Raw genomic sequence first — 24,950 nt, forward strand, 5'->3', positions numbered from 1 at the left:
CAAGTATTAAAGGGAAATGCAAGGTAAGCTCTAAAATGACCAGTCATGTAGAAACTTAACTCACTAAGTTTATGAAAAAGATAGCACTAAATAAATGAGTCCTAATTTATCATAGCGAATCTTGTAACAGCAGCATTTCCACCATGCTTGACTATGTTCAATACAAACTCAGAATGGCCACACTTGCAATGCATATTTCTTAATGAATCCAGCTACCTCCTATTTATGCAACTTGAGCCCATGGGAGAACTATAGACAATTTATATGACAGTTATTTCACAGGTTTTTTTCTTTGGCAGCTAGAAGACTCATCAGTTATTCAAGAACACAACACATTATGCATAATTATTTCTTTTCTTTCCCCTTTGCAAAAAAATCATTCACATATCAGTATAGAACATATAAACCAAGAAATATTCTTGTCAGGATGTCTACAGAAAGTTAAAAGAAAAATCTTACAAACATTGCGAGTAGACATTACTATGTATTGTTTACTTTGTAATTTAAGGAAAACAATGCCAAAATCAAAAACACAGTGAACAACCATTTTCATTTATATAAAGTTTTTTTAAAAAACAAACTTCAAAAGGAAATTTTACTGTGTGAAGTTTAAATTACATAAAATTTAGATATAAATTTTCATAATATAATTTAACCTGGATCAATCACTAACAGGATTACTTTAGGAAAATTACTAAATTTCTATTAGCTGCAATTTCCTCATCAATAAGTTTTATAAATTAACAATCACACTAATTTTTGTCATACAGTACTAATTAAGCTAAAATGAGATAATGTATAAAGTGAAAGTACTTCGCAAACAATATAAAAGATATCTGTACGGCTATCAAGAAACAAGACAAAAACAGTTAAGAAAAAATGTTATGTAAAAATTACTTGACACTTAATTTTAGGAAACTTGCTTTCAAAGCATTAGTTGCTATGCCAACATTTTCAGTTTGCACTTGGTCATATGTTTAGTTTAGACCCTTTAATAAAAGTAAAAAATGATACAAAATGCAAATTCATCTCTCTGCCATACCATAGCATGCTCGGAAAATCCTTCCATACCTATTGAAATTAAGAGGATTTAATCTTAACTGACCAAAGGCCATAAATATAAGTTTATAATTGTAGTAAATTGTAAATGTTCCTTAGTTTCTTCATTCCTAGAATAAATTTTTGTTTCTGGAAGACTTTCAAGTAAAGAAAAGAAAATCAATAACTATACTGAACTATTCTTGTTGGGTTTCATAGTTTATGTTGTTGTTACTGAGGCTGTTTTGTAAGATTCTGTTTCCTGGGTGCTTTTTTGTTTTTTGACTCTAGAATAGGGATTGGCTGTTAAATTCCTTGTTTTGCCAAAGCACATAGGCAAAGGAATAAGCAAACTAGGAGCCATGCATCGAGTATAGGTAAATCACTAATGGATTTAAAAGTTGAGCAGTGATACTTACAAAATGACATGCCAAATGTCTATGTGGTCTGAAATGGAATGAATAGCATATAATTAAAACTGTGGGCTCTGAAATCAGATACATTAAATTCAAATGAAGGCTTTGACACTTACTGTGTGATCTCTGACAAGCAATTAGCTCTCTAACACTTAATTTCCTTATTGTTACTATGAGGATAACAACAGTGCCTACCTCAAAGGGTTGTGAGAGTTGGAAAAAAAAAAGAATCCGAGGAAAGCACTTAGACACCAGATACACAGAAAGCATTTGGTGAGTATTAAATAGTATATGATACAGTTTAGATATCTGTCTCCCACCCATGTCTCATGTTGAAATGTAATCCCTAATGTTGAAGGTGGGGGGCATGGTGGGAGGTGTTTGGATGTTGGGGGCAGATACCTCATGAATGGCTTGGGCCATCCCTTTGGTGATAAGGGAGCTCTCACACTGAGTTCACAGATTTGGTCATTTTTAAGTGTGTGGCACCTCCCCTCCCACTCTCTCTTGTTCCTACTTTCACCGTGTGAAGTACCTGCTCCCTCTTTTTCTTCCACCATGCGTAGAAACTTCCTGAGGCCTCCTGAGAAGCAGATGCAGCTTTCTGTACAGCCTGTGGAACCAGGAGCCAATTAAACCTATATTCTTTATAATTACTTAATCTCAGATCTGTCTTTTCTTTTCTTTTCTTTTTTTGACAGAGTCTCGCTCTGTCACCCAGGCTGGAGTGCAGTGGCACGATCTCGGCTCACTGCAAGTTCTGCCTCCCGGGTTCATGCCATTCTTCTGTCTCAGCCTCCTGAGTAGCTGGGACTACAGGCGCCTGCACCACGTCAGGCTAATTTTTTGTATTTTTAATAGAGACAGGGTTTCACAGTGTTAGCCAGGATGGTCTCAATCTCCTGATCTCATGAGCTGCCTGCCTCAGCCTCCCAAAGTGCTGGGATTACAGGCATGGGCCACTGCCCCCGGCCAAACTCAGTTATTTCTTTATAGCAATGCAGTAACGGCCTAATGCAGTATATATATATATATATATATAGAAATATAGGATAAAAAGGTGTATTTTTCCACAAAATTTTTGACTTGGGTTTTCAATTTCAGTTGTAGAAAAATCAACCTGAGATCCCTGTTAAAATCAGTTAAAATGCCAATCAGTGGACCAATTCAACTCTCTACTATATTGTTGCTTTTCACTATCCACACATATATTTCTGTATATATTTTTTGTGTGTGTATGGAGGTGTGTGTCTGTATAATATACACATACACTATATATACATACATATATACACACACACAACATCACTAGATATAAAATACACATATATGGAACAAATTTATCTTAATGGCAGGAAGGTCATAGCAATGCAGAAATCGGGAATGCAGATTATAGAAGCTGTGCAGTTTTTCAATGAAGTCATTTGACTTTTCAATGCTTCCTTAATATGATTTGTGGCCAATGAAAAAGCAATTGTACATTGATTCTAGATACAGCATAATGGCAAAAGAAAATTATTCAAACTGAAGTAAGGTGGCAAGTGTATTGCACAATTTAAAGCCATGGTAAACCTTGCTAACTGAGTTGGAGATGAGTAAGAATGCTTATCAGGTCAAGTGAAAGTAGACACTATTGAAAAATCTACTCATTGCTAAATGGCCAATAGTGGTAAGTTTTTAATGAAGAATAATTTTTGGTTTTGAGCTTCTATTTATTTACTGTTTTTCACATTTAATATGTCAGTGGAAGAAGAAATGAGCTCTCTAACTTAAATTAGAATATAGAAAACTGCCCAGATGTATTATTCGGTTGGTGCAAAAGTATTTATGTTTTTTGTCATTACTTTTAATTATTGTAATAAATACCAAATTTCATTGTCTTTCTTGCTTTTTTTTTTTTTTTTTTTTTTGAGACAGAGTCTTGCTCTGTTGTCCAGGCTGGAGTGCAGTGGCACGATCTCTGCTCACTGCAAGCTCCGCCTCCCGGGTTCACGCCATTCTCCTGCCTCAGCCTCCCGAGTAGCTGGGACTACAGGCACCCACCACCACGCCAGGCTAATTTTTTGTATTTTTAGTAGAGATGGGGTTTCACCATGTTAGCCAGGATGGTCTCAATCTCCTAACCTCGTCATCCGCCCGCCTCGGCCTCCCAAAGTGCTGGGATTACAGGCATGAGCCACTGTGCCTGGCCGTCTTTCTTGCTTTTTTTTAAAAAGTGGTGTCAAATGGATGTTTCAGGGTGCAATTCTTGATAATCTGTTTTGAATTTTTAAGACTTTTTTTTAAGGGTTTTCAACCTGAAAGGTTAACTGTCAGAAAAAAACACATTAGCTGAATTATTTACAGCAATGGTTAGTTATTACTTATATTGCATTTATCTAAAACATATGCCTATCTTAGAGACTATAGGTTAAGAGTATTTATCAATATCTGCAAAGTCCTTTGAGATATGTTTTACCAAAGTGTAAATTACATCAATGGATGACAAAACAAATGACAGTGTCTTTAGTGAAGCAAAAACATAAAAGAATTAAAAGCTAAAAGCATTTGAACACATTTTAAATGTTACTGCTTGCATTTCCTGAATTAGTGTTTAGTTTTGAGGCGGTTGGGAAAACTGAGTTTGGAAATATTCATGTATTAATAGCACTCATATTTCTCTTACTATGGCTTAGAGCGCTATAAATGTCTGAGATTTTATATACATCAGAAGCAAACACGGCCATATTTTCCCCCTAGAAACAAATCTAGGCATTAATATAATTTTAAAATGGCATTCACTGTTCTTATACATTGCTAAATTAGATGACGTGTATGTGTGTGTGTGTGTGTGTGTGTGTGTGTGTATTTTTTAATGAATTGTTGACTTTCAGCTGCTGAGTAATGGCTGCTTCTGCAGCATTTCCACTAAGGATAAATGGAGGTTTTAACCTCTTTGCTAGTTGTTTAAAACTCCTTTACATTTTCACACAACAGCCCATTTTTCATCACTAGGAAAAATATGAAATTTGAACCATGCTACTTTTTACTCACAGTAAATCAGTATGTGTCATAAGAGCAAAAAAGAACGTAATATCACCCACTATCATGGACCTTTCCTTAGAGCAAGTCCCAGAAGACATTGCCAAGTTCAGTTGCTATAGCAACAGAGCTCTGGTGCCTCTCTTGCTTGTTTGTTTCAGAGAGTTGATTTTTACCACACAGGCATAATCCTGAAGAATTTTTATGCTAAGGAAGAAATTACGCAGAGTCAATAAAAATGTGTGTGACCTTTCTATTGATCTGTGATGATTTAATTTAAAAGTAGTACAAAGGAGGTAACGCCATAACATTTCAAATCCCTTTGCTGACTTCCAATTAAATTATTCATTGTCTTTTCTTTAGGCCCCTCAAGTACTCGTATTTCTTAAACTAGAAAAATACCTTTAAGCCACTGGAGCATCAGTATGGAATTTCATATTATTTTATCCAACTGTGAAGTTCTGCTATGAAAATGTCTTGAAGTAATACCATTCTACTTAAAAAATAACCACAATTAGCAAGAGAAGACTCAACAAGACTATACTGGCAATATGGGAGAATTATCTTCTGATTTCTATTGAAAAGATATCAAGACAGATAACAATATGTCTTATTATAGAATTCTAGTTAATTTTGCCTATTAAGGAGATAGACCACATAAAAAATTTTATACAGTGTCCATCATACAGTAACAAAAATATTATCATACTTTTTATCCTGTCATAGTCAGGCAAATATATTATATATCTTTATATTAGGCACTATTGACTATGCAATTGAATGCCCTTTGTATTCTGAATACTTTTAAAGGAAAAATGGTGTAAAAATACTTTACTATGGTTGAGCATGAAATATATTATAAAAGGTACAGATTATTTATAGAGGACTAGCCTTTTGAATAAGATATTTGCATTTAATGGACATGGAGTGGAATGTGTTGTAGGTTTGGCAAGTCACGGCTTTGACTTTTATTTATTTTACTACTTACTTAAGAACTTCTCTAAGACTTTATTTTTTCACCTGTAACAAAAAGATAAAAACAGTTTCCAAGTTGTATGGTTTAGAAAGAATCCTGTGATATAAATATAAACATAAAGCAGCTGGTAAAATGCCTGGAACAAATGATCCTTATTAAATTGTAGCTGTCTTTTCTTTAAAGGTTTTCCAGTCATGTCCTTGAAAATCATTTCCAAATGGAATTTGAAGGTAAAAATGAGTACAAGTTAAATATTCCTTAATACGTTAAAATATATGAGTTTTAATTGTGGCAAGATGTGGACAACTTTCAATATAAATTCTATGTTACAAATTATTCCATTTGCTTCAATTCACAATGTCTTTCTCAAACTATGTTTTTATGACCTCCTAGCACAGGAAGATGCTCTGGGGGAAAAAATGGTGGGAGGGAGACTATTTCTGTGGTTAAATACATTCGGAAAATGCTGAACAATATATTTCCCTCCAGGAGCTTACAGATCACATTAGTGTATTGAATCATCCAAGAAATTCCAGGTAATGTGATCAATACGGCTTAGAGGTAAAAAGTGTAAATTTAGGAGTTAGACTGCCAGGGTTTAGTGCCCACTTCCAATGCTTATTGCATTAGAACTTTGAGAAGTTACTCAACCTCAGTGTCTCAGTTTCCCCATCTGTAAAACGGAAATGGCAACAAAATTTTCCACACGAGTTTGGGAGGTTATAATGAGATATATCAAGTGTTCTGATACAGGCTAACAAAGGCAATTATCAGTAAATAAGAGCAATTAAAGAAACCTGTTTCAACTCTTAACCATGTTAACTTTTCTTTACAAATAATATTTTTGAACATCTTCTGGAACTATTATTCTTGGGAACACACTCTGAACCACCCTAAGGTACAATATTAGGGTAGTGATAAATTGCAATTAAGTAAAAAAAGTATTCATTACATTAGTGAGCAAACCAAGTAGCACAAAATGTCATCTACCTCACAACATGTGACCCCAGTGGCTGCTACTTTGTCAGAAATTTTTATTATCAGAACATTAGAGCAGCTTAGTTAAGTGTAAAGACCTTATCACATAGATGTTCTATTCACTGGGGCTGTCTGCATCCATTTCATAAATTAGCACAGATAAGTTTATCATATTAGGTTATTTTCCTGTCACTAAAAACTGAGCCCTAAAGGAATGGAACACCAAATGGTTAAAATTGTAATGATTAGTAGAGAAAAAACTGAGTACGTAGATCACTGATAGGGTCTGCAAAGATAAGGAAAGACAAGGCATATTATCCAGACAGTAGATAAACATTTGCATGTTTCCAGGTGCTAACCCTAAACAATATCAATTTCCAAAATGGAGAGAGAAAATAGTAAAGGAAGACAGCTTCATCTAATGAAAAATATGCTACACATTCACAACAATAAGCAAAAATTCTCTGTAGTCTAAATAATACCATGACTCCAAAAAACCTCCCCACCATTTTCCGGAAGATAGGAAGCTCAGCAAAAGGACAATTCAAATGAGCAGTCTGCTAATTAACCTGACAACTTTCAGAGGGCTTTTAATTTATTCTCAAATTTTTAACTCTATCTGTTTGCTGGTTTATCTTAAAGAGTTCATATTTTTAAAATGATCATCAGAAATTTGCAGAACAGAAAAAATCACTCACTCATAATTCTGTGTCCTTGACAAATAAAAACTATTTTCTATTATTCTCATTTTCTTTGTCTTTATCCTAATCATTTCTACACTGAGCTATTTCATATGCAAATATAATTTAAAAGCCTCTTTTTTTCACTTACAATGACATCTTAAGCATTTCCTTCCAACAATACATAGAAGTTCTTCAAAATGATCATTTTTAGCACCTGACTGCTAATACTCTTTCATGATCAGACATGCAAATGATTTTGCATTGTGTTGTTGGTACACTGAATCCCTTCCTATATATTGTTCTAAAGTGATTTTCAAACTTCAGGACACGTATGAAACACCTGGAGGACTTAAGAAAACACAGGAGGCTGGGCCCTACCCTCAGAGTTTCTGATTTAGTTAGTCTGGGGGGAGCCCCAAGATTTTGCATTTCTAACAAGTTTCCAGATGATGCTGATGCTGCTAATCTTTGGCCATTTTAAAAATTACTGTTGGAAGAGACTGGGTGTGGTGGCTCATGCCTGTAATCCCAGCACTTTGGGAGGCCAAGGCAGGCGGATCACGGGAGGCCAAGAGTTTGAAACCAGCCTGGCCAACATGGTGAACTCCTGTCTCTACTTAAAATACAAAAAAAATATTAAAAATTTAAAATTAGTTGGGTGTGAAGGCACGCACTGTAATCCCAGTTACTTGGGAGGCTGAGTCACGAGAATCGCTTGAACCTGGGAGGTGGAGGTTGCAGTGAGCTGACGCACTGTACTCCAACTTGGAGTACTTAGGTAGAACATAGCCATCAAATTGGAATTGATAAGTCAAATACCACAGACATTATTATTGCATCTAAGACATATTTCTGAAGTCCCTTTTTACAGGCTCATTCGGATTTGTATTGCCAAGTGACTTCTTGATACTTGAAGCCTATGTAGATACCAACTGACTGAATAAACAAATGAACAAGAGAAAATTCTCTCCTCCCTGAAATTAAGACATTAGTCCCGAGGTCCACCTATTTACATTTCAAAGATATATATTATGGTTGAATGGGAATAATCCAAATCTCTGTTACTGCAGAAATCAGCAGGTTTTATCATCGCTCTCCAAATTCAAAGTCACTGAAAAATAACTGCAATATTTATATCTTGGAGGAGAGTACATTTGCATCTGCACAATATAGACAAAAATTAGCTGCATTTGATAGTTCAAGAAAACAATGTTGCTCTTTGGAAAGTACTAGGCAAAAATTTGGCTTTGACAAATTATTTTTCATAAGCTAGAAGCAAAAAAAATTCCCATTTGGCAATTGATTATTGGATGTTTTCCTAAATCCTCAGAGGTTTTTCCTGTACTAAAGGATTCTTAATATTTAGGTGTGGATTAATCCTCACCTGTAAATGGAGAAATATGAACATATACAAGCCTGTCTACAAAAGTACATAGATGCCTCTATTAATACATAAGTACACATTAGATAGCCATGTATGGGTAGTATCTATTCATACACTGGTTTCCAGAAATCCACAGACAAGACATATGCTTAGTAAAGATATTCACTGCAGAAAATATCTTCCCAGTCTTCCTTTGAAATTTGCAGGCATTCTTATTTTTTCATTCATAGTTGTTGTTACTGTATCTGTTTGAATGTATAGGGAAGATATGTTCATATACATACATAATCATAAGTTGACACATAAAGTGATTAGGTGTTGTCAACAAACATTGTAAGGTGGTTAGCAATGGAATTGTTAACTCTGGTTTAGTTAAGCATCAGTCAAGAGTTAACTGTGTTAGGCACAGGCTTATCAAAAGAATCTTGTATCTATGACTTTTTTTTTTTTTTTTGAGACGGAGTTTTGCTCTTGTTGTCTAGGCTGGAGTGCAATGGCATGATCTTGGCTCACAGCAACCTCCGCCTCCCGGGTTCAAGCAATTCTCCTGCCTTAGCCTTCCAAGTAGCTGGAAATACAGGCATGCGCCACCAAGCCCGGCTAATTTTGTATTTTTAATAGAGACGGGGTTTCTCCATGTTGGTCAGGCTGGTCTCGAACTCCCAACCTCAGGTGATATGCCTGCCTCGGCCTCCCAAAGTGCTGGGATTACAGGCGTGAGCCACTGCGCCCGGCGTATCTATGACTTCCTAAGGAATAATTCTTACTGAGTTAGTGTTCTGGTAGTTGTTTTATCTTTAAGTAAAGGTAAACAGTCTCATTAGCCCTAAGTGACCCTGAATTGTTCTTTGCATTGGACAGGTTCATTATGACCACATGAATACACTGCTGCTCTCAGGGTGAACAACCAACTAGGGGACTAATGTTAAGACACAATGTATATGTCATTGTATGTATACTTTATAGAATAATATACATAAATACTGCCAGTAAATATGACCATATTAGGCAGCCTCAAAAAAGATGTGACAAAGTTTAAAATACGCCCATGTGAAAAATGCAAATTTAAGAAATGCAAGAACTGCAATGAAGACACTATGAGGCAGTTGTTCACCTAGTATGTGTGAGAATTTGACTATAGGCACTTACTACTTAATCCAGGTGTTCAGGGAAATACAGTTAAAACATCAGCAGTGACAACCATATGATCATTTGAAAACCAATTCAATACCTATGAGATTTTTTGAGTAGTAACTGCCAGTTCCTTACATGAGTAAGGAACAGAATAGCAATCAATTAAATATAGTCCCTACCACAAATCGAAAGTACTAGCATAAGCACATGCACATCAAGGAGACACGTTTAGTTTTTCTAGTTAACACAGAGGGGGAAATAGGGAAAAAATATACAATTCAAGGCACATGTGACCCGCCTATGAAATTTTAATTTTTAAGCCTCCACGGATAACCAGACACATAGAGAGGAGCCTTTTTTAGAATCATGTTACTCCTTCAGGGTGGAAATGAACTCATGACAAGCCAAAGGGTAAGTATTTCAATCAATATACGTTCAAGAATGTTTTCCTTTTTTGACAAATAGTTTTGGTTTGTAATTTAGGCAGTGATAGAAATTTATCTTTGTTAAAATTTAAGTTTTTAAAAAACGTTTCATTTTAAAGGGAAATGTTATAAAAATAGTAAAATTGTATGTGGATAGTACAAAAATCAAGAGAATAAATGATTAAAGTTCGTTAAGACACTATTCTAAAACATGTCATAATAGCATGATGCCATTACTTGCTGGACTAATCAGTGAATAACCACATCACAGTTAACTCTCTTATTGCAGGTTCACCTGGAACATTAGAAGTAAGAAACTGAGTGTGCACAATATGTTCTTATGTATTAGTTGATATTAAATTAATATCCCTAAGAAATTTGATACAATTTTTTTCAGTACAGCAAATCTCAATTTCTCTATAAATAATGCATGAATAGATTTAATCAAAAGATAACTATTTCTTGAAAAGAAAAATGGAATATCAAAAAACCTGCCTTATATAGTAAGGACTATAAAAACATGTTATTCATTAATGTGGACATTAAAATCCTTGATAAATGACTAAATTTGCATCTGAAAGCTCAGATGCAAATAAACATATGTAATACATATTTTTGACTGAAGATATTAGGTTACGTTGGAGGGAGAAGTATATAATTTATTAATCATGTGTTTTATTAACACTTTTATTACAAAAAGGAATAACTGTTTAAGCTGTTTAAACTCTCTATGTTTTGATTCTAAGCTCTGGAGCCTAATATTCTAAAGGAGACTGATTATCAAGTGAGAAAGGTCAACCCGGTAAAATTTAAACACACCTGTGGAGATTCTAGATCACTATTATTTAATGTACTAACGTGACAGCAGGCAGTTTGACTTAACAAAATATGTATGCTATCCTTGCAATAAAGAACAATAAGCAACTCAGACAACTGCCTTTCCTAGTGAGGCCATCTACACAGATCTGTCTCATACTCCAATAATAACACATTGTTATATCCTTTTTGCTGCTATTCCAAAGCAGAATAGCAATTATTTCCTGGAAATTTAAGAAATATATTAGTAAATACTAATCTAAAATTAGATTAGAATTCAAAATCATTAACATTATATTTTAAGGCTAAAATTATGATTAAACTTTCTTTTTTCAACTACATGTTGCAGAGCCTTTAAAAAGACCTGTTATACAAATAAGTTTTGGCCAAAAGTAGAAATTAAGAAAACTTTACAAGGGCAAAATTTCAACAGAGTCATTGCAGACTTGAGTATTGTGAGAATACACATTGCTGGTACCAGATGTACGTATTCAAATCATTCTATTCTACAAAACAGCAGGATATTTTTTAACTTTTTCAACTGAGGAAAGAATATAGCTTTTTAAAAAAAACACAACGCCTATTCCTTTAGAAGTGACTAAACCATAAAGCAGAAAATTACTTTTATTTACAACTGCAGATTTCTAGGAATGTATCTGTATTTTTCATTTTTTTTTTTAAAAAAAAGAATTATTGGTCTTAGTAAAAGTCACAAACTTACGTTGAGAGATTAAATTATCTTGGTTCTTAGCAAAACAGAACACAAGTGAAAAGGCTTCTTCATGCTATTTGATCTCCACGGTGTCTTTGGTGTGTACGCGTTTTGGTATATGTACAAAGAAAAAACAGTTCTATTTAGCCTTCAGTAGCACATTATAATGTATGCTGCTTAAGAAAAATTCATACCATGTATCTTTAAATGTAAGCACCATATGGAAGTTCCTGCTCTTATCTGTCATATTTCCCCTAACTCAAATTCTGAATGTTCTCATAAAGAACAAGATAAGTGAAAAGTAAAACTTTACCCTAATGAAGAGGATCTTTTCTCCCACTCGGTATCTTCCTTGGGAGAGCCGCTCCACACAGAACTTGTTTGGGCATTTGCAAGGAGGATCTTCAGAAATTCGTTTCACCTGAAATAGAAGAGCAGGCACATTCATTCTTCTTAATTAGGTTGCATTTATGTTAATTTGCTCCGAGGACTCCACGGCCCCTGAACCCTTAATGACTTTAAACTTGTTCTTTATGTATGGACATCATGTGAGCATAGGGATATCACATTAAATCATTACCATGTAAAGTTCAGGCCGCAAAGACATCTGAAGGCAAATGACTGCACTAAGGCATAAGCTAGCTAATGACAGTGATGACGCTGGAGGATAATGAGCAGGAAATAAACTGAAATTATAGACTATACACAATCAGCTGGGTTCCTACTTTTGGAGGACTAAAAACACCATGCACATTGGGGTTGTCAAGGCCAACCTGTTGAAAACCAGGATAGAAAGTATGTTAACATAGAGTTTATGTTACTTCAGTATAATTTTAATTACATTAATTTTACCCAGTTTCAAAATAAATGACAGTGAATTTAACAAGTTGTTTTTTTTAAGGAGACTATTGTTTCATCTTATTTTGAACTCTAAGATTTTCTCTAAGAATTAATCTCTTATTTACTCAGATTTACCCTGCAACTCACTCCATCTCAGTAATTCCTATCAAACCCTACTTCTTTGACCATGTTTTACAGCTTATGTGTGTTCTATGTAATCGATGTCTGAATATCAGGTTTTTATCCCTGTTATATCTATTCTCCCACTCTTTAAAAAATACATAATCTAAATGATATGTGCATAAAGCTTATGAATAGTTGTGATTACTAGACGATAATATAATAGTCCATGATTTTAGGAACAATTTTATGTTTATGTTTTCCCTGACTGGGAACCACCCACTCTGTCTGCTCTTCAACTAACCAACCAACCAAACAACCCCAAACAATAATCTCCCGTGTTTTGAGGAAAAGTTTCCATGGAAGAAACAGAAAGCTGTAAATGATGTGCAGCCTGCATTTAGAAGCTAGATAGAACAAATATAGAAATTGGCCTGGATTTTCCTCACCCAGATTCTTCCATGAAGATGTCATGGTGTCTACATTTATGTCACCAAAGAAATGAAATCATTCCTTCAAATAATTCAATTTCTGACTTTAATCAGCCTTCTAAGCAAAAACTGTGCAGAGAGTAAAACATGAACTCAAATGCATGTTAATGTAAAGGAATTAAACAACTTTTTTTTTCCTAGAATAAGAAACGTTCCAGAAAGTTTGAAAGCATAAGACACTGGAGGAATAACCAAAAAATGGAAAAAAAAACCCTGAAATTAAATTTATCTCATAAATTTATCACATATATAATTATGACTCAATGAGGATGTATACAAAGAGAACCAACACTATTTTGGGGGGAAAAGGACAAAAGAACCAACTTTAATATATACATTGCCATTAGTCCTTTTTGCTGTCCTTAATTTTGCTGACATATAAACCTATGGCTTTTGGTACTTATTTTTATCATAGCATATTGTAGCTCCTTTAGTGATTAACCTTAATGTCTTCTTGCTAGACTGAGTTCCTTTAGAGTTAAGATGGTATTTCATTATATTTTAAAATCATTGATATAAAGCACGTCTTAATGGCAAATAAATATTCATTAAATACACATTGACTAAATAGATATATAAGAACATGAATCTATACAGGCCACAGGGGGAAATTAGAGGAACAAAATAATCATGGATTCAAAGAATACTAGAAATAGCTTTCATCAAAAAATGAGAAAACTACTTAACATTAAGTTACTGATTAGGGCAATTACTTTGTGTTCTGAGTTTGTTCTATCATATTATACTTGGTCTATAGATACATTCACCCCAGTACTAATAGATTTCTGTTCTAATATTTTTGAAAGGTTATTTCTGAGTGGGATGATGATAATAAAACAAGATGTACAAAAGTTGAATAATGATCACATCGTTTCCTTCTAGTAATGCAGAATCACATTCTGGGACTGAGGGTAGGGTCACGGGACAAATGAATGTTGTCTATATTTCCTGTTTTCGGTATTTTTCTATGCATATCTCTTTCTATATGTGTTTATAGAATATGTTTAAATATAAATATGTGTATATACATGTAAGTTATGTTTATGCCATTGCTAGAAGTGGTATACCGTTTTCCTTATCACCACAAATAAGGGCTTCCATGAGGAAAGCAAGGATGAAGAAAGGGAGGGGCATTGGGAGGAGGATTGATCATCCAGAAGAAAATCAGACTGACAGCATCAAGAAAGCACATGGCCTGAGGCCTGAACTTTAGGAGGATAACGTTTGGCACAATTTTGCTGCCATGTGGTAATTAACCAAAGAGTAAATTGATGTTCAACTGGTTCCTCCACTAAAAAATGACAATCACAAGTCTGTATGGAAAGTATGTCCATTTTGCAGTGTTCTTAGACAAAAGACAGAAACTCTTGGTATCAAATGAAGTAAAATACAAGAAACATTTTCTCAAGTGGCCTGCCGTTATTGAATGCCTTTCTAGCTTTGAAAATGGAGTTGATTTTAAAAATCAAGGGCTGTTTTTGTCGTTGTATGAGAGGTGGAAGCAGAAATGGAAGAAACAAGGCCAGACTGTGGCCAGTGGAAATACATTGTTAAGTAAACAGTGACTGATGACATCTGTGCTTCTTACATTACCTAGGGAAAAGTCAGTCTGGCAGGTGTTCTTATTTGGCTAGGAACCCAGCCAGTTTTCTGCTGAAATAGGATTTCAGGAGAAGCCTGATTACTCAGAATTATACTATCTCTCATCCCCAGACTGAGGAAGTTGATGGAGAAGAGGAAGAAAGTAAGAATGATTTCTGAGAACTGTATTCAACTCATTGTGTGAGAACTAGCTCAGCGAAGAGGAGAACTAAACCTGACTCCGTTTTATCACAGCTGAATCACTCTATCAGGACATCTGGAGAATAAATTAATCTGAATGGAAACCACTGTGTTTCTTTCATGATATCTTGATTAAAGAAGGTGATGTATTTTCCACATAAAGGGTCACCTATTTTTTCCCACTATTCCCCTAAGTATCAAACAAAGAAATGTGAAGAAATATTGAAGGTTTCAAAACTGGCAGTTATTGTTGAAACTGTTCACTGGAATATAATATCTTAACACAGATCTGCTTCTTTTGCTTTCTCTCTTTTTTCTTTATTTCTTCTTGTTTTTTTTTTTCCTTTTTTTACTCCTCCTCTTTCTCTTTTTCCTCTTTTCTTTTTTGCGGTGGCAGATAATAGCCTTCCCAGAGTAAAAATAGCCAATATTATTAACTAAATGCAGAAACTCTGCAAGCAATCTCTATTTTATATTTCTATTCTAAAATCCATGTTGGAGTACGTCATTTTCAACCCCGAACTGCTATATGTGCCTCACATGCAGTGAAGCAGTTACTATAGGAACAATTTCCTTTTATATTAGATGTATTAATTTCTGATTTAAAACATTAGTGAAGCTCAAATTACTTTTCTCTCTGCTCCACTGTTCCTGAAATAAAACACTTCAGTAAAAAAACCTATCAAACAGAATGCAAATAGTTCAATGCAGTTTTCCCCAGTGTAAAATAAAGGAATAAGAGACTTCTGTGGTCAAATAAGTTTAGAAGACTACAGGTTAAACAAGATCTTATTATGGAACTCACTAGAGCCTTTGATATGCCAAAGTTTATCACCAGACTCTAGATGAGGACTATAGTAAGTTGTATTTCTCAAACTAATTTAACCATGGTATGTTTGACCAAACATTGCTTGAAAAATGCCATTTTAAGACTTGTGAAACATAATATTCTAGCTGACAAAGTTACAGAAATATCCACATTGTATATTTCCTACATTCAATGGAAACTTTTAACGGAGCAAATGTTTATGTTCTAAACTCTGGTAAACTTTAAAGAAGGTTTCAAGTCCTGGGAAATCCATTCCGTTGTTCTCAACTGAGAGCACACAATTTGGGAGTAGGGGAGAACCACCGTGTATTGACTGACTGGCTTACTGTTGTATGGAAAATCTTTATTTCACTCTCTTTTTCTGAACTGGAGTATTGGTAAACTCTGAAGTCCTTTTCATAGTTTTCCTATCACCTTCTTGCCCTCTCTTCTTTTTCTCCCCATCTCAAGGATTGCCAGACAGGAGACAAGGTAGTGAAGAAAGAAAATCATCCTAGCTACTTCTAGGTTCACAGAAATAGCTTCAAGTGGCAGCATCTCCACCCTCTACAAAGCTACAGTAGAAATGAAAGGTTCATGCATTTCCAGAGCATGTGGCCAACTTGGATAAATAGAATAAGGGAGAAGGTTAAACTTCAATTAGCTACATTGATAATTTATCCAAAAAACACTGTACTGGATGTAGATCGATAAAATACGGTCTTTGTCTTTGAGTACAAGGTCTTCACCTTGAGATGTAAGGATATTTGTGCCCAAAAAGGTAAATCCTTCATTAAATAGATACAAATACTTGCAGCACCAAGGAATGATTTTCCAGTTATACCTGGGATGAGAGATACCAGAAAAATCTTTATACAGGGGGTAGCACAACCTGAATTTTAAAAGATGGAAAGGTGTTTAAAAGTAGTGTAACAGGTGAGTAGGCAGAAGTATGGTGAGAAAGCTACAATGGCTACATCAAAATTCAAGGACTAATGCAGCAGACAAAACAGCTAGAAAACACACAGTAGGCCAGAACATGGAGGGCTATGGACTATGACATATGAACTAGCTTGGGTTTCACCCTAGATGTTATAGAGCACCCTATATAATTTTAATCAAATCCAAAGTGCATTTAGTTTTACCCTTCTGGTAGCAGAAATGTTGTAGAGATGCATTTCAAGAATGGAGTGGTCAACAGTGTCAAATACCAGGAAGCAATCTCATAATTTCAGGACTAAAAAAATTCATTTGATCCAGTAATTCATTCAATAGGAGGATAAGAGGGACATTAGCCAGACACTCTTTAGTGGTCTGGAATCCTGACTATAAGGCATTTTAAAAAAATGAATGAAGGTGATAGCTGAGAGGAAATGGACTATAAGCAAGTATATTTGCCCCGGGGAAATATATTTATAACAGAAAGACTAGAGGTACATCTTACCTTAAAGTAAGTCTAATCAAAAAAGTATAATTGACACAGAAGAAAAAATGTTCTCATCAATATATAAACAACAGATCATTATCTACTATTAATATAATGTTACTCAATTTCCTTACAAAATAAAAAGTGAAATCCTATGAAAAGCAAGGTATATGACCAATTCTTTGACAAAGTTAAGTGATTTTAAAATCCTTTTCAGTAGCATTAAATCAAAATGTCTTGCCTGTTCTTCTTTAGTTCCCGAGTGATTGTACAGTTACCCAGAAGAAACCAAATTAAACTAGCTGAGATACCTTTAAGAGCTAATATGCTTGCTGCCCTTAACAGAAATGAGGGTTCTTAATCTATCAGACAAACTGTTATATTTCGGCTCATCTAAATCTGCAGTATAGTTGATCGTGTCACATGGAGAAAAGCAAAAGTCAGAGAAATCTCTTTTTCTGCATCCTGTAGTGTCCAACCATTTTCCCAGCTCTTTTCTGCTCATATCCTGGAAGAAGAAACTCACAGCTATGGACCATCAGTCCTTTTCAGTTCTGCCTATTTTTACAGCTGGCATTGTGGCTGGTGCTAGTTTCTAAGGACTCTCCCCATGTATGTGAGACATACGTCAGTCTAATGCCTCTGGCATTGCCATTTTCTATAAAATTAATAAGCAACTACAACTCCCGAAATACAAACTTTGCATGAATAACATCCCAGTCACTGATGATTTATCTCCTTTATTAATTTTTTTTACATTTGCACTTAAAATATATGTGTGCAGGGCATATGCACACACATACTCAAGCACACTACTTTTCATAACCAATAACTACTTAACAGACAACTAAGGTCACTTGAGAGTTTTAATTCACCGTGTTTGCTGTTATACCTAAAAACGGTTTACTATGATTCTGTTAAAACATTTCCTAACTACCAAAAATTGTGACTCAAGGGCTTTGCTAAGTAGAGCGACCTTGAAGAGTTAGACAAAACTCTGTTGGAATCTAAGCTCCTCTCCTCCCCTCAGCAGGTTACTCAATTTCTGTTTCCATTCCTCAAGAAGGAACCTGCCTTTCATATAAGAGAGCACTTGAAAAACAATGGTAGTCCATAAAAGGCACTTAACTTCTCTATCATATATTTACTTTCCCTTCTTTAACAATCCTCAAGATCTTGTTTTCAGACTTCTTATCTGTGAAAGGGGGAATTGTGGTCCAGTGACAAAGAGACTTTCATGTTTTCAAATACAATTTTCAGGGAGTTGACTTATTATTCTAAAGTTTTAGATATTGGTCTGCAGCATTAAATGACACTTTATTTTGAACAACTAGTTCAGTTTTGAATCTCAAAATGAATTGTAGGACTACAAAGTTTTTCATAAGGGCTTAAAATAAATTTCAAGAAAATTGATATAGGTAAAGATTAGACTGATACGAGATTGCACAGAAAATGTTTTGTAGTGCAAGAAAGACTAACCGTTGGTAAGAAGTCTGACTGATTTTACTTACTGCATCATCCAGTAAGTTTCCTGTACTCTTTTTTCCAGAAGACTTTGATGAAGGAGAAGGTGAAGGAGAAGGGGCAGAAAGTGTTTCTTCTTGTTCAATCTCTTTTTCCAGCTTTATCAAACCAGGAGGCTCCACACCATACCTTTAAAAAGACACTGGATCATTACATATACATATCTTATAGTGATAAAATTACCATATATTACATTTGATGACAAGCACCATGGGAATAAATCGCTGACTTTTAAAAATAACATTCCCTTTTTTTCTGGCATTGAAATGGTAAGCTCTTGAATTAGCATCCTTCTAAGCAGAGGAAAAACATGTATACCTGCTGTGTATGCATACGTGTACATATATGGACACATATAGTATACTAAAAATAAATAAAAACACGCAATGCAATATATTAATGAAACAGCAACATGAATAACCATGTAAAATTTGGTCTTCAGCATTCATATTTACCAGTTCTACTGATATTAGTGCTGTAATTAAACTATTTTGAACCTGTTTGTTAAAAATAGAAATACAATCAGAGGGTCAGACTCAAGTTTGCAAGCAGCAATCCCCAGAAATAAACATCTTTAAATTATTTAGCAGAGAAGAATTAACTTTGAATGTATTTCCTATGAGTCCGGAACATTGTACTATGGGTTATACAATGTCATAGGTTATGCTCCTAGGAATAGCATAATGAAAGCACATACATTGTTTTGGGAAACAACTGAGCATAGAGGAAACAGAGACATAATTTAGAGTAACAATGTATAAAAAAGGTGTTTTGCAAATTATAAGTGCCAGAAAAGTTCAAAGGGAGAGACATAGCTACTATCTCCTGTAATCATTTATTTCTTTAGCTAAATATAAAATTAGATTTGGTTTCCTAGGTACATATCAACTGTACCTAGGTGGGGGAGGCCAACAATAATTCTAGAATTTGAGAGTTGTGAAGGGTTTTGGAGATCATCAATTTACACCCTTTCACTTTTACAGATAATAGAGATCTAGAGAAAATATGTAAGTAGCGAGGAGCAGGATAAAGACTTAAATGCAGTTTCTCTGACTTTAATCAGGTGATCGGGTGTTAAAAAGGAGGGGAAAGGTCACTTGGAGATTTAAAAACATGTTTTTTTTAAATCTACTATTATCTACTTTTTTATCTATTTTTAAAAAATCTACAAAGTAAATAATCTATAGGTAGAGAATATGTTGACAGTATGTGTTAGTACTTCTTATTGAACAGTATATGAAAACATCATCAGATTTAACCTTAAGTAATTGTCCTATTCTAACTGCTTATTATTTTAACTGATATCATTACACATATGTTCAGTACATACTCCGAGCGGAAAGCAATTTCCCTATTCTTGATGTTTTGTTTTTGCAGTGGATGCTCAAGTAGTTTTATTCCTGGCTTTTCTGCTTCATTACCCATCCACTACAAGATAAAGGGATTTATAAAATCAGTAAATTTATGAATAAACTGAGCATGCTTTACTTAGTTTACCTACTTCTGGGAAAGAAGCTGTCCACCGGGAGCCCTCCACATGGACCCCCACTTTGCTTGTGACTAGATAGTTAATTGGCCTAATTCTGGAGCTCTGTTAAAGACACTAAACATGTCTACTGGCTTGGATCTTTTTAGCTATAAAGGTGATAAGCAAGTCTTTTATTTTCTATTTTTTTCAGAATTCAGATAGTAAAGAGGGGTGCTATGTGTTAGGAGCCCTTCGAGAGATGGAAAATTTAAACAAAACAGTCTAGTGAGCCCAATTCCACTGAACAAGTACTGCTTTGAGAACAGCCTCTAGTCCACAGATTAATGTTTACTTACATAGATATCACTTGCTAAAAGACTGTAGGCACCATTGAACGTATTTCTAATCTTTTGTACATAGGTACCAGTTTATGGGACAGGACAATGGTGGAAATGTGCTAGACTGCAAATGCTGTAGTGGTAGAGATCATTGTCTGTCTCATTCCAAGAATCACAAGTATCTCACACAGACCTTGGCACAGGACAATTACCTAACAGCTACCATTTGAATGTAAAAAAATTCTCTATTCTCCTATAAAAATAAGGTTCTTAATATACATTCAGTCTTATGGTTTTGAATCCCTAAATGCATATAAGGCTTTAATAAAACATGTAAGTATTAAATGTACAAAAATCCTTGACCAAAATAAGTTAATCTAGAAGACTTTAACCTTGTCCAAAACTAGAACACATTTTTTTTTTTAGTTTTCTAGTAATCATTGATTATGCTGAATTGTAGACAGTATCTGGTTACCTTGCTCTTGACAAGTACCAACAATACTCACATTAAGATTTGTTTCTCATTCTTCTCTGAGTTAGATTTTGAACTGTTCCATTGACCTACTTAATTTTTTTATTGTTTAATAATTTCAACTTGTATTTTAGATTCAGGGGTACATGTGCAGAATTGTTACATGGGTATATTGCATAATGCTGAGGTTTGAGGTACAAATGATCCCATTACCCAGGTAGTGATCATAGTACCAAATAAATAGTTTTTGTTTAGCCTTTCCTCCCTCCCTTGCTCTCCACTCTAGAGTTCCCATCTTTATGTCCATGAGTACCCACTGTTTAGCTCTCATGTATAAGTGAGAACATGCAGTATTGGGTTTTCTGTTTCTGTGTTAATTTGCTTAAGATAATGTCCTTCAGCTGCCTCTATGGTGCTGCAAATGACATGATTTCATTATTTTCTATGACTGCATAGTATTCTACGTCTTACATTTTCTTTATCCAATCCACCATTGATGGGCAATTAGATTCCATGTCTTTGCTATTGTGAACAGTGCTGCTATGAACACATGAGTGCACGTGTCTTTTTGGTAGAATTATTTATTTTCCTTTGGGTATATACCTACTAACCTGATTGGTGGGTTGAATAGTGGTTCTCAGCTCTTCGAAAAATCTCCAAACTGCTTTACTCAGTGGCTGAACTAATTCATATTCCCACCAACAGTGTATAAGTCTTCCCTTGTCTCCGCAGTTTCACCAGTAACTGATGGGTTTTTTGTCTGTTTGTTTGTTTTTGAGACATGATCTTGCTCTGTCACCCAGGCTGATGTGCAGCGGTGTGATCATGGCTCACTGCAGCCTTGACCTCCCGGGCTCAAGTGATCCTCCAACCTCAGCCCCCTGAGTAGCTGGGACTACAGGCAGATGCCACCATGACTGGCTAAATTTTGGGGGTGTATTTTTTTTAAAGGTGGAGTTTTTGTAATTTTTTGTAGAGGTGGAGCTCGTCTCAAACTGGGGTCCAGTGATGTCTGCTTTGGCCTCCCAAAGTGCTGGCATTACAGGCGTGAGCCATTGTGCCTGGCTTCATTGTGGTTTTGATTCACATTTCTCTGATGATTAGCAATATTGAGAACATTTTTGTATGTTTTGGGGCCACTTGTATGTTTTTTTAAGTGTCTGTTCATGTCTTTTGCCCAAATTTTAATGAGGTTATTTGATTTTGCTTATTGAATTGTTTAAGTTTCTTATAGATTCTGGATATTAGACCTTTCTCAGGTGTGTAGTCTGTGAATATTTTCTCCCATTCTGTAGGTTGCTTGTCACTCCTTTGAATTTCTTTTGTTGTGCAGAAGCTCTTTAGTTTAATTAGGTCCCACTTGTCAATTTTTGTTTTTGTTGCAATTGCTTTTGCAGATTTACTCTAGTATTCAGAAATCCTAGTATTTCCTAGGATTTTTTTCTAGAATTCTTACAGTTTGAAGTCTAACATTTAAATCTTTAATGTATCTTGAGCTAATTTTTGTATATAGTGATTGGTATGGATGCAGTTTCATTCTTTTGCTTATGGATACTCATTATCCCAGCTCCATTTATTGAATAAAAGGGTCCTTTCTCCATTGCTTATTTTTGGCCACGTTGCCAAAGATCAGATGGCTGTAGGTAGGCAGCTTTGTTTCTGGATTCTATATTCTGTTTCATTGTTCTGTCTGTTTTTGTACCAGTACCATGCTGTTTTGGTTACTGTAGCCTTAGGGTATAGCTTGAAGTCAGGTAATGTGATGTTTCTGGCTTTGTTCTTTTTGCTTAGAATTGCTTTTGCTATTTGGGCTTTCTTTTTTTTTTTTTTTTTTTTGGTTCCAAATGAATTTTAGAATACTTTTTTCTACTTCCATAACAAATGACAGCTGCAGTTTGATAGAAATGGTGTGGAATTTATACATTGCTTTGGGCAGTATGGCCGTTTTAATGATAACTGGTTCTTCCATTTGTTTGTGTCATCTATTATTTCTTTCAGCAGTGTTTTGTGGTTCTTCTTGTAGAGATCTTTCACTTCTTTAGTTAGATGTATTCCTAGGTGTTTTATTTTATTTTTTTGTAAGGAGATAATTTGACTTCTTCTTTTCCTATTTGGATGCATTTTATATCTTTCTTTTGCCTGATTGCTCTAGCTAGAATTTCCGGTACCACGTTGAATAGGAGTGAAGAGAGTAGGCATCCTTGTCTCATTCCCCTTCTTAAGGGAAATGCTTCCAGTTTTTGCCCAGCTTTTGCTTCAATATGATGTTGGCTATAGTTTTGTCATAGATGGCTCTTATTCTTTTGAGGTAGTTTCCTTTAATGTCTAGTTAGTTGAGGGTTTTTTTTTTTTATCATGAAGGGATGTTGCATTTTATCAAAAGTTTTTTCCATATCTATCAGATGATCATATGGTTTTTGTTTTTAATTCTGTTTATGTGGTAAATTACATTTATTGATTTGCATATGTTGAACCAATCTTATATTCTAGGAATAAAACCTACTGGATCATGGGGAGTTAACTTTTCAATGTGCTGTTAAATTCAGTTTGCTAGTATTTTGTTGAGAATTTTTGCACCTGTGTTCAACAGAAATATTGGCCTGTAGTTTTCTTTTTTCATTGTGTCTTTGCCAGATTTGGAATCAGGGTGATGCTGGTTTTACAGAATGAACTTGGGAGATGTCCCTATTCCTTAAATTTGGAATAGTTTCAGTAGAATAGGTACCAGATCTTCTTTGCATGTCTGGTAGAATTTAGCTGTGAACTCATCTGGCCCATGGCTTTTGTTGTTGTTGTTGGTAGGCTTTTTATTACTGATTCAATTTCAGAATTCAATATTGGTCTGTTCAGGGTTTCAACTTTTTCCTGATCCAATCTTTTGAGGTTGTATGTTTCCAGGAATTTATCCATTCCTCTAGAGTTTCTAGTTTGTGTACATAGGGTGTTCATAACAGTCTCTGAGGATCTTTTGTATTGCTTTTAGATCAATTGTAGTGTCATCCTTGTCACTCCTGACTGAGCTTCTTTGGATCTTCTCTTTTTCTTTGTTAGTCTAACTAGTGGTGCATCAATCTTGGTATCCTTTCAAAGAACCAACTTTGGGTTTCATTGATTCCTTGTATGGATTTTGGGGTCTCAATTTTCTTCAGTTATGCTCTGATTTTAGTTATTTCTTTTCCTCTGCTAGCTTTGGGGTTAGTTTGTCCTTATTCTTCTATTTCCTTTATAACCTACTTCTAAAATTTCACAAATCACTTAACCTTGATAAGTCTATTTTCTATCAGAAAAGTAGAAATGAAAATGGCCTGTTCTCAAGATCTATTGTAGCAGTGGAGGGAGGGAGGCAAGAGGAAGAATCTTAGAAAAGCAACTGCTACTGAGCATCTTCAATGCATCTGACATTGTTGGATATCTTGACATATATTATTTCTGAATCTCAGTTTTATTTAAATATAAAATGGAAATTCTAATTTCTATTTTTTAATATTATTAGAAGGAATTAAATAGTATACTTCATGTGCCCAGTATAGTCTCTGACACATGGCACAACATCTGAGATTGCTGATAAGTTAATTGACAAATTAAGTGTTGTACAATCTGGAAACTGAGGCACTAAGGTTCTGTTGCTAAAATTCTTGGTTTTTAGAATATATTATACCACTGTTAACATCATGTTAACTTCAAAATTAAGGTGTTAAAATACAAAGTAATAGTGTTATATTCTTTACCAAAAAAATTACTGTAGTCATTCTTTAAATAAATTTCCCTAGAATTACGAAATGTCAGAACTATCTCAGTACTGGAGTTTAGCAGATCAAATTATAAATTCAGCTTTGCTACTAACTCACTGGATAAAATTCGGCAAGCAACCCCTTTTAAACTCTGTAAACTTTTCTGCCATCTTAGTTCCAGGAAGCTATAAAACTTGGTTATGTTTAATGTTCTTAAAAGAATAGCATAAACTTGGTAGTGAGGCTCGAGTAACTTAAGACGTGAGAAGTCACAGCCAATTAAAAGTCATCCCTAAGTGAAAATATCATATTTGAAACTTAAATTAGGTGAATTGGAAAATATGATTTCATTTGTAATTGTAGGTGG

The 24,950-nt window shown here is 34.7% G+C and overlaps 1 protein-coding gene across 6 annotated transcripts in view; it reads right to left on the minus strand.

The window, feature by feature from the left end:
- The window catches only part of GAS2 (growth arrest specific 2), a 166,889-nt gene that overhangs the window by 47,906 nt on the left and 94,033 nt on the right, over nucleotides 1-24,950 (minus strand). For 5 of the 6 annotated variants that reach the window (XM_063641903.1, XM_055282120.2, XM_055282119.2 and 2 more), the window contains 2 exons: nucleotides 18,562-18,703; nucleotides 11,897-12,004 (listed from right to left, as the gene is read on the minus strand). In XM_063641903.1, coding sequence (XP_063497973.1) covers nucleotides 11,897-12,004; nucleotides 18,562-18,703 — 250 coding nt within the window. Of the gene's footprint in view, nucleotides 1-1,491; nucleotides 2,068-11,896; nucleotides 12,005-18,561; nucleotides 18,704-24,950 lie in introns of those variants that run through there. The other variant, XM_063641904.1, reaches the window with a different exon arrangement.

The sequence above is a fragment of the Symphalangus syndactylus genome, chromosome 6 (assembly GCF_028878055.3).
Source record: "Symphalangus syndactylus isolate Jambi chromosome 6, NHGRI_mSymSyn1-v2.1_pri, whole genome shotgun sequence".
In the NCBI taxonomy this organism is placed as follows: domain Eukaryota; kingdom Metazoa; phylum Chordata; class Mammalia; order Primates; family Hylobatidae; genus Symphalangus; species Symphalangus syndactylus.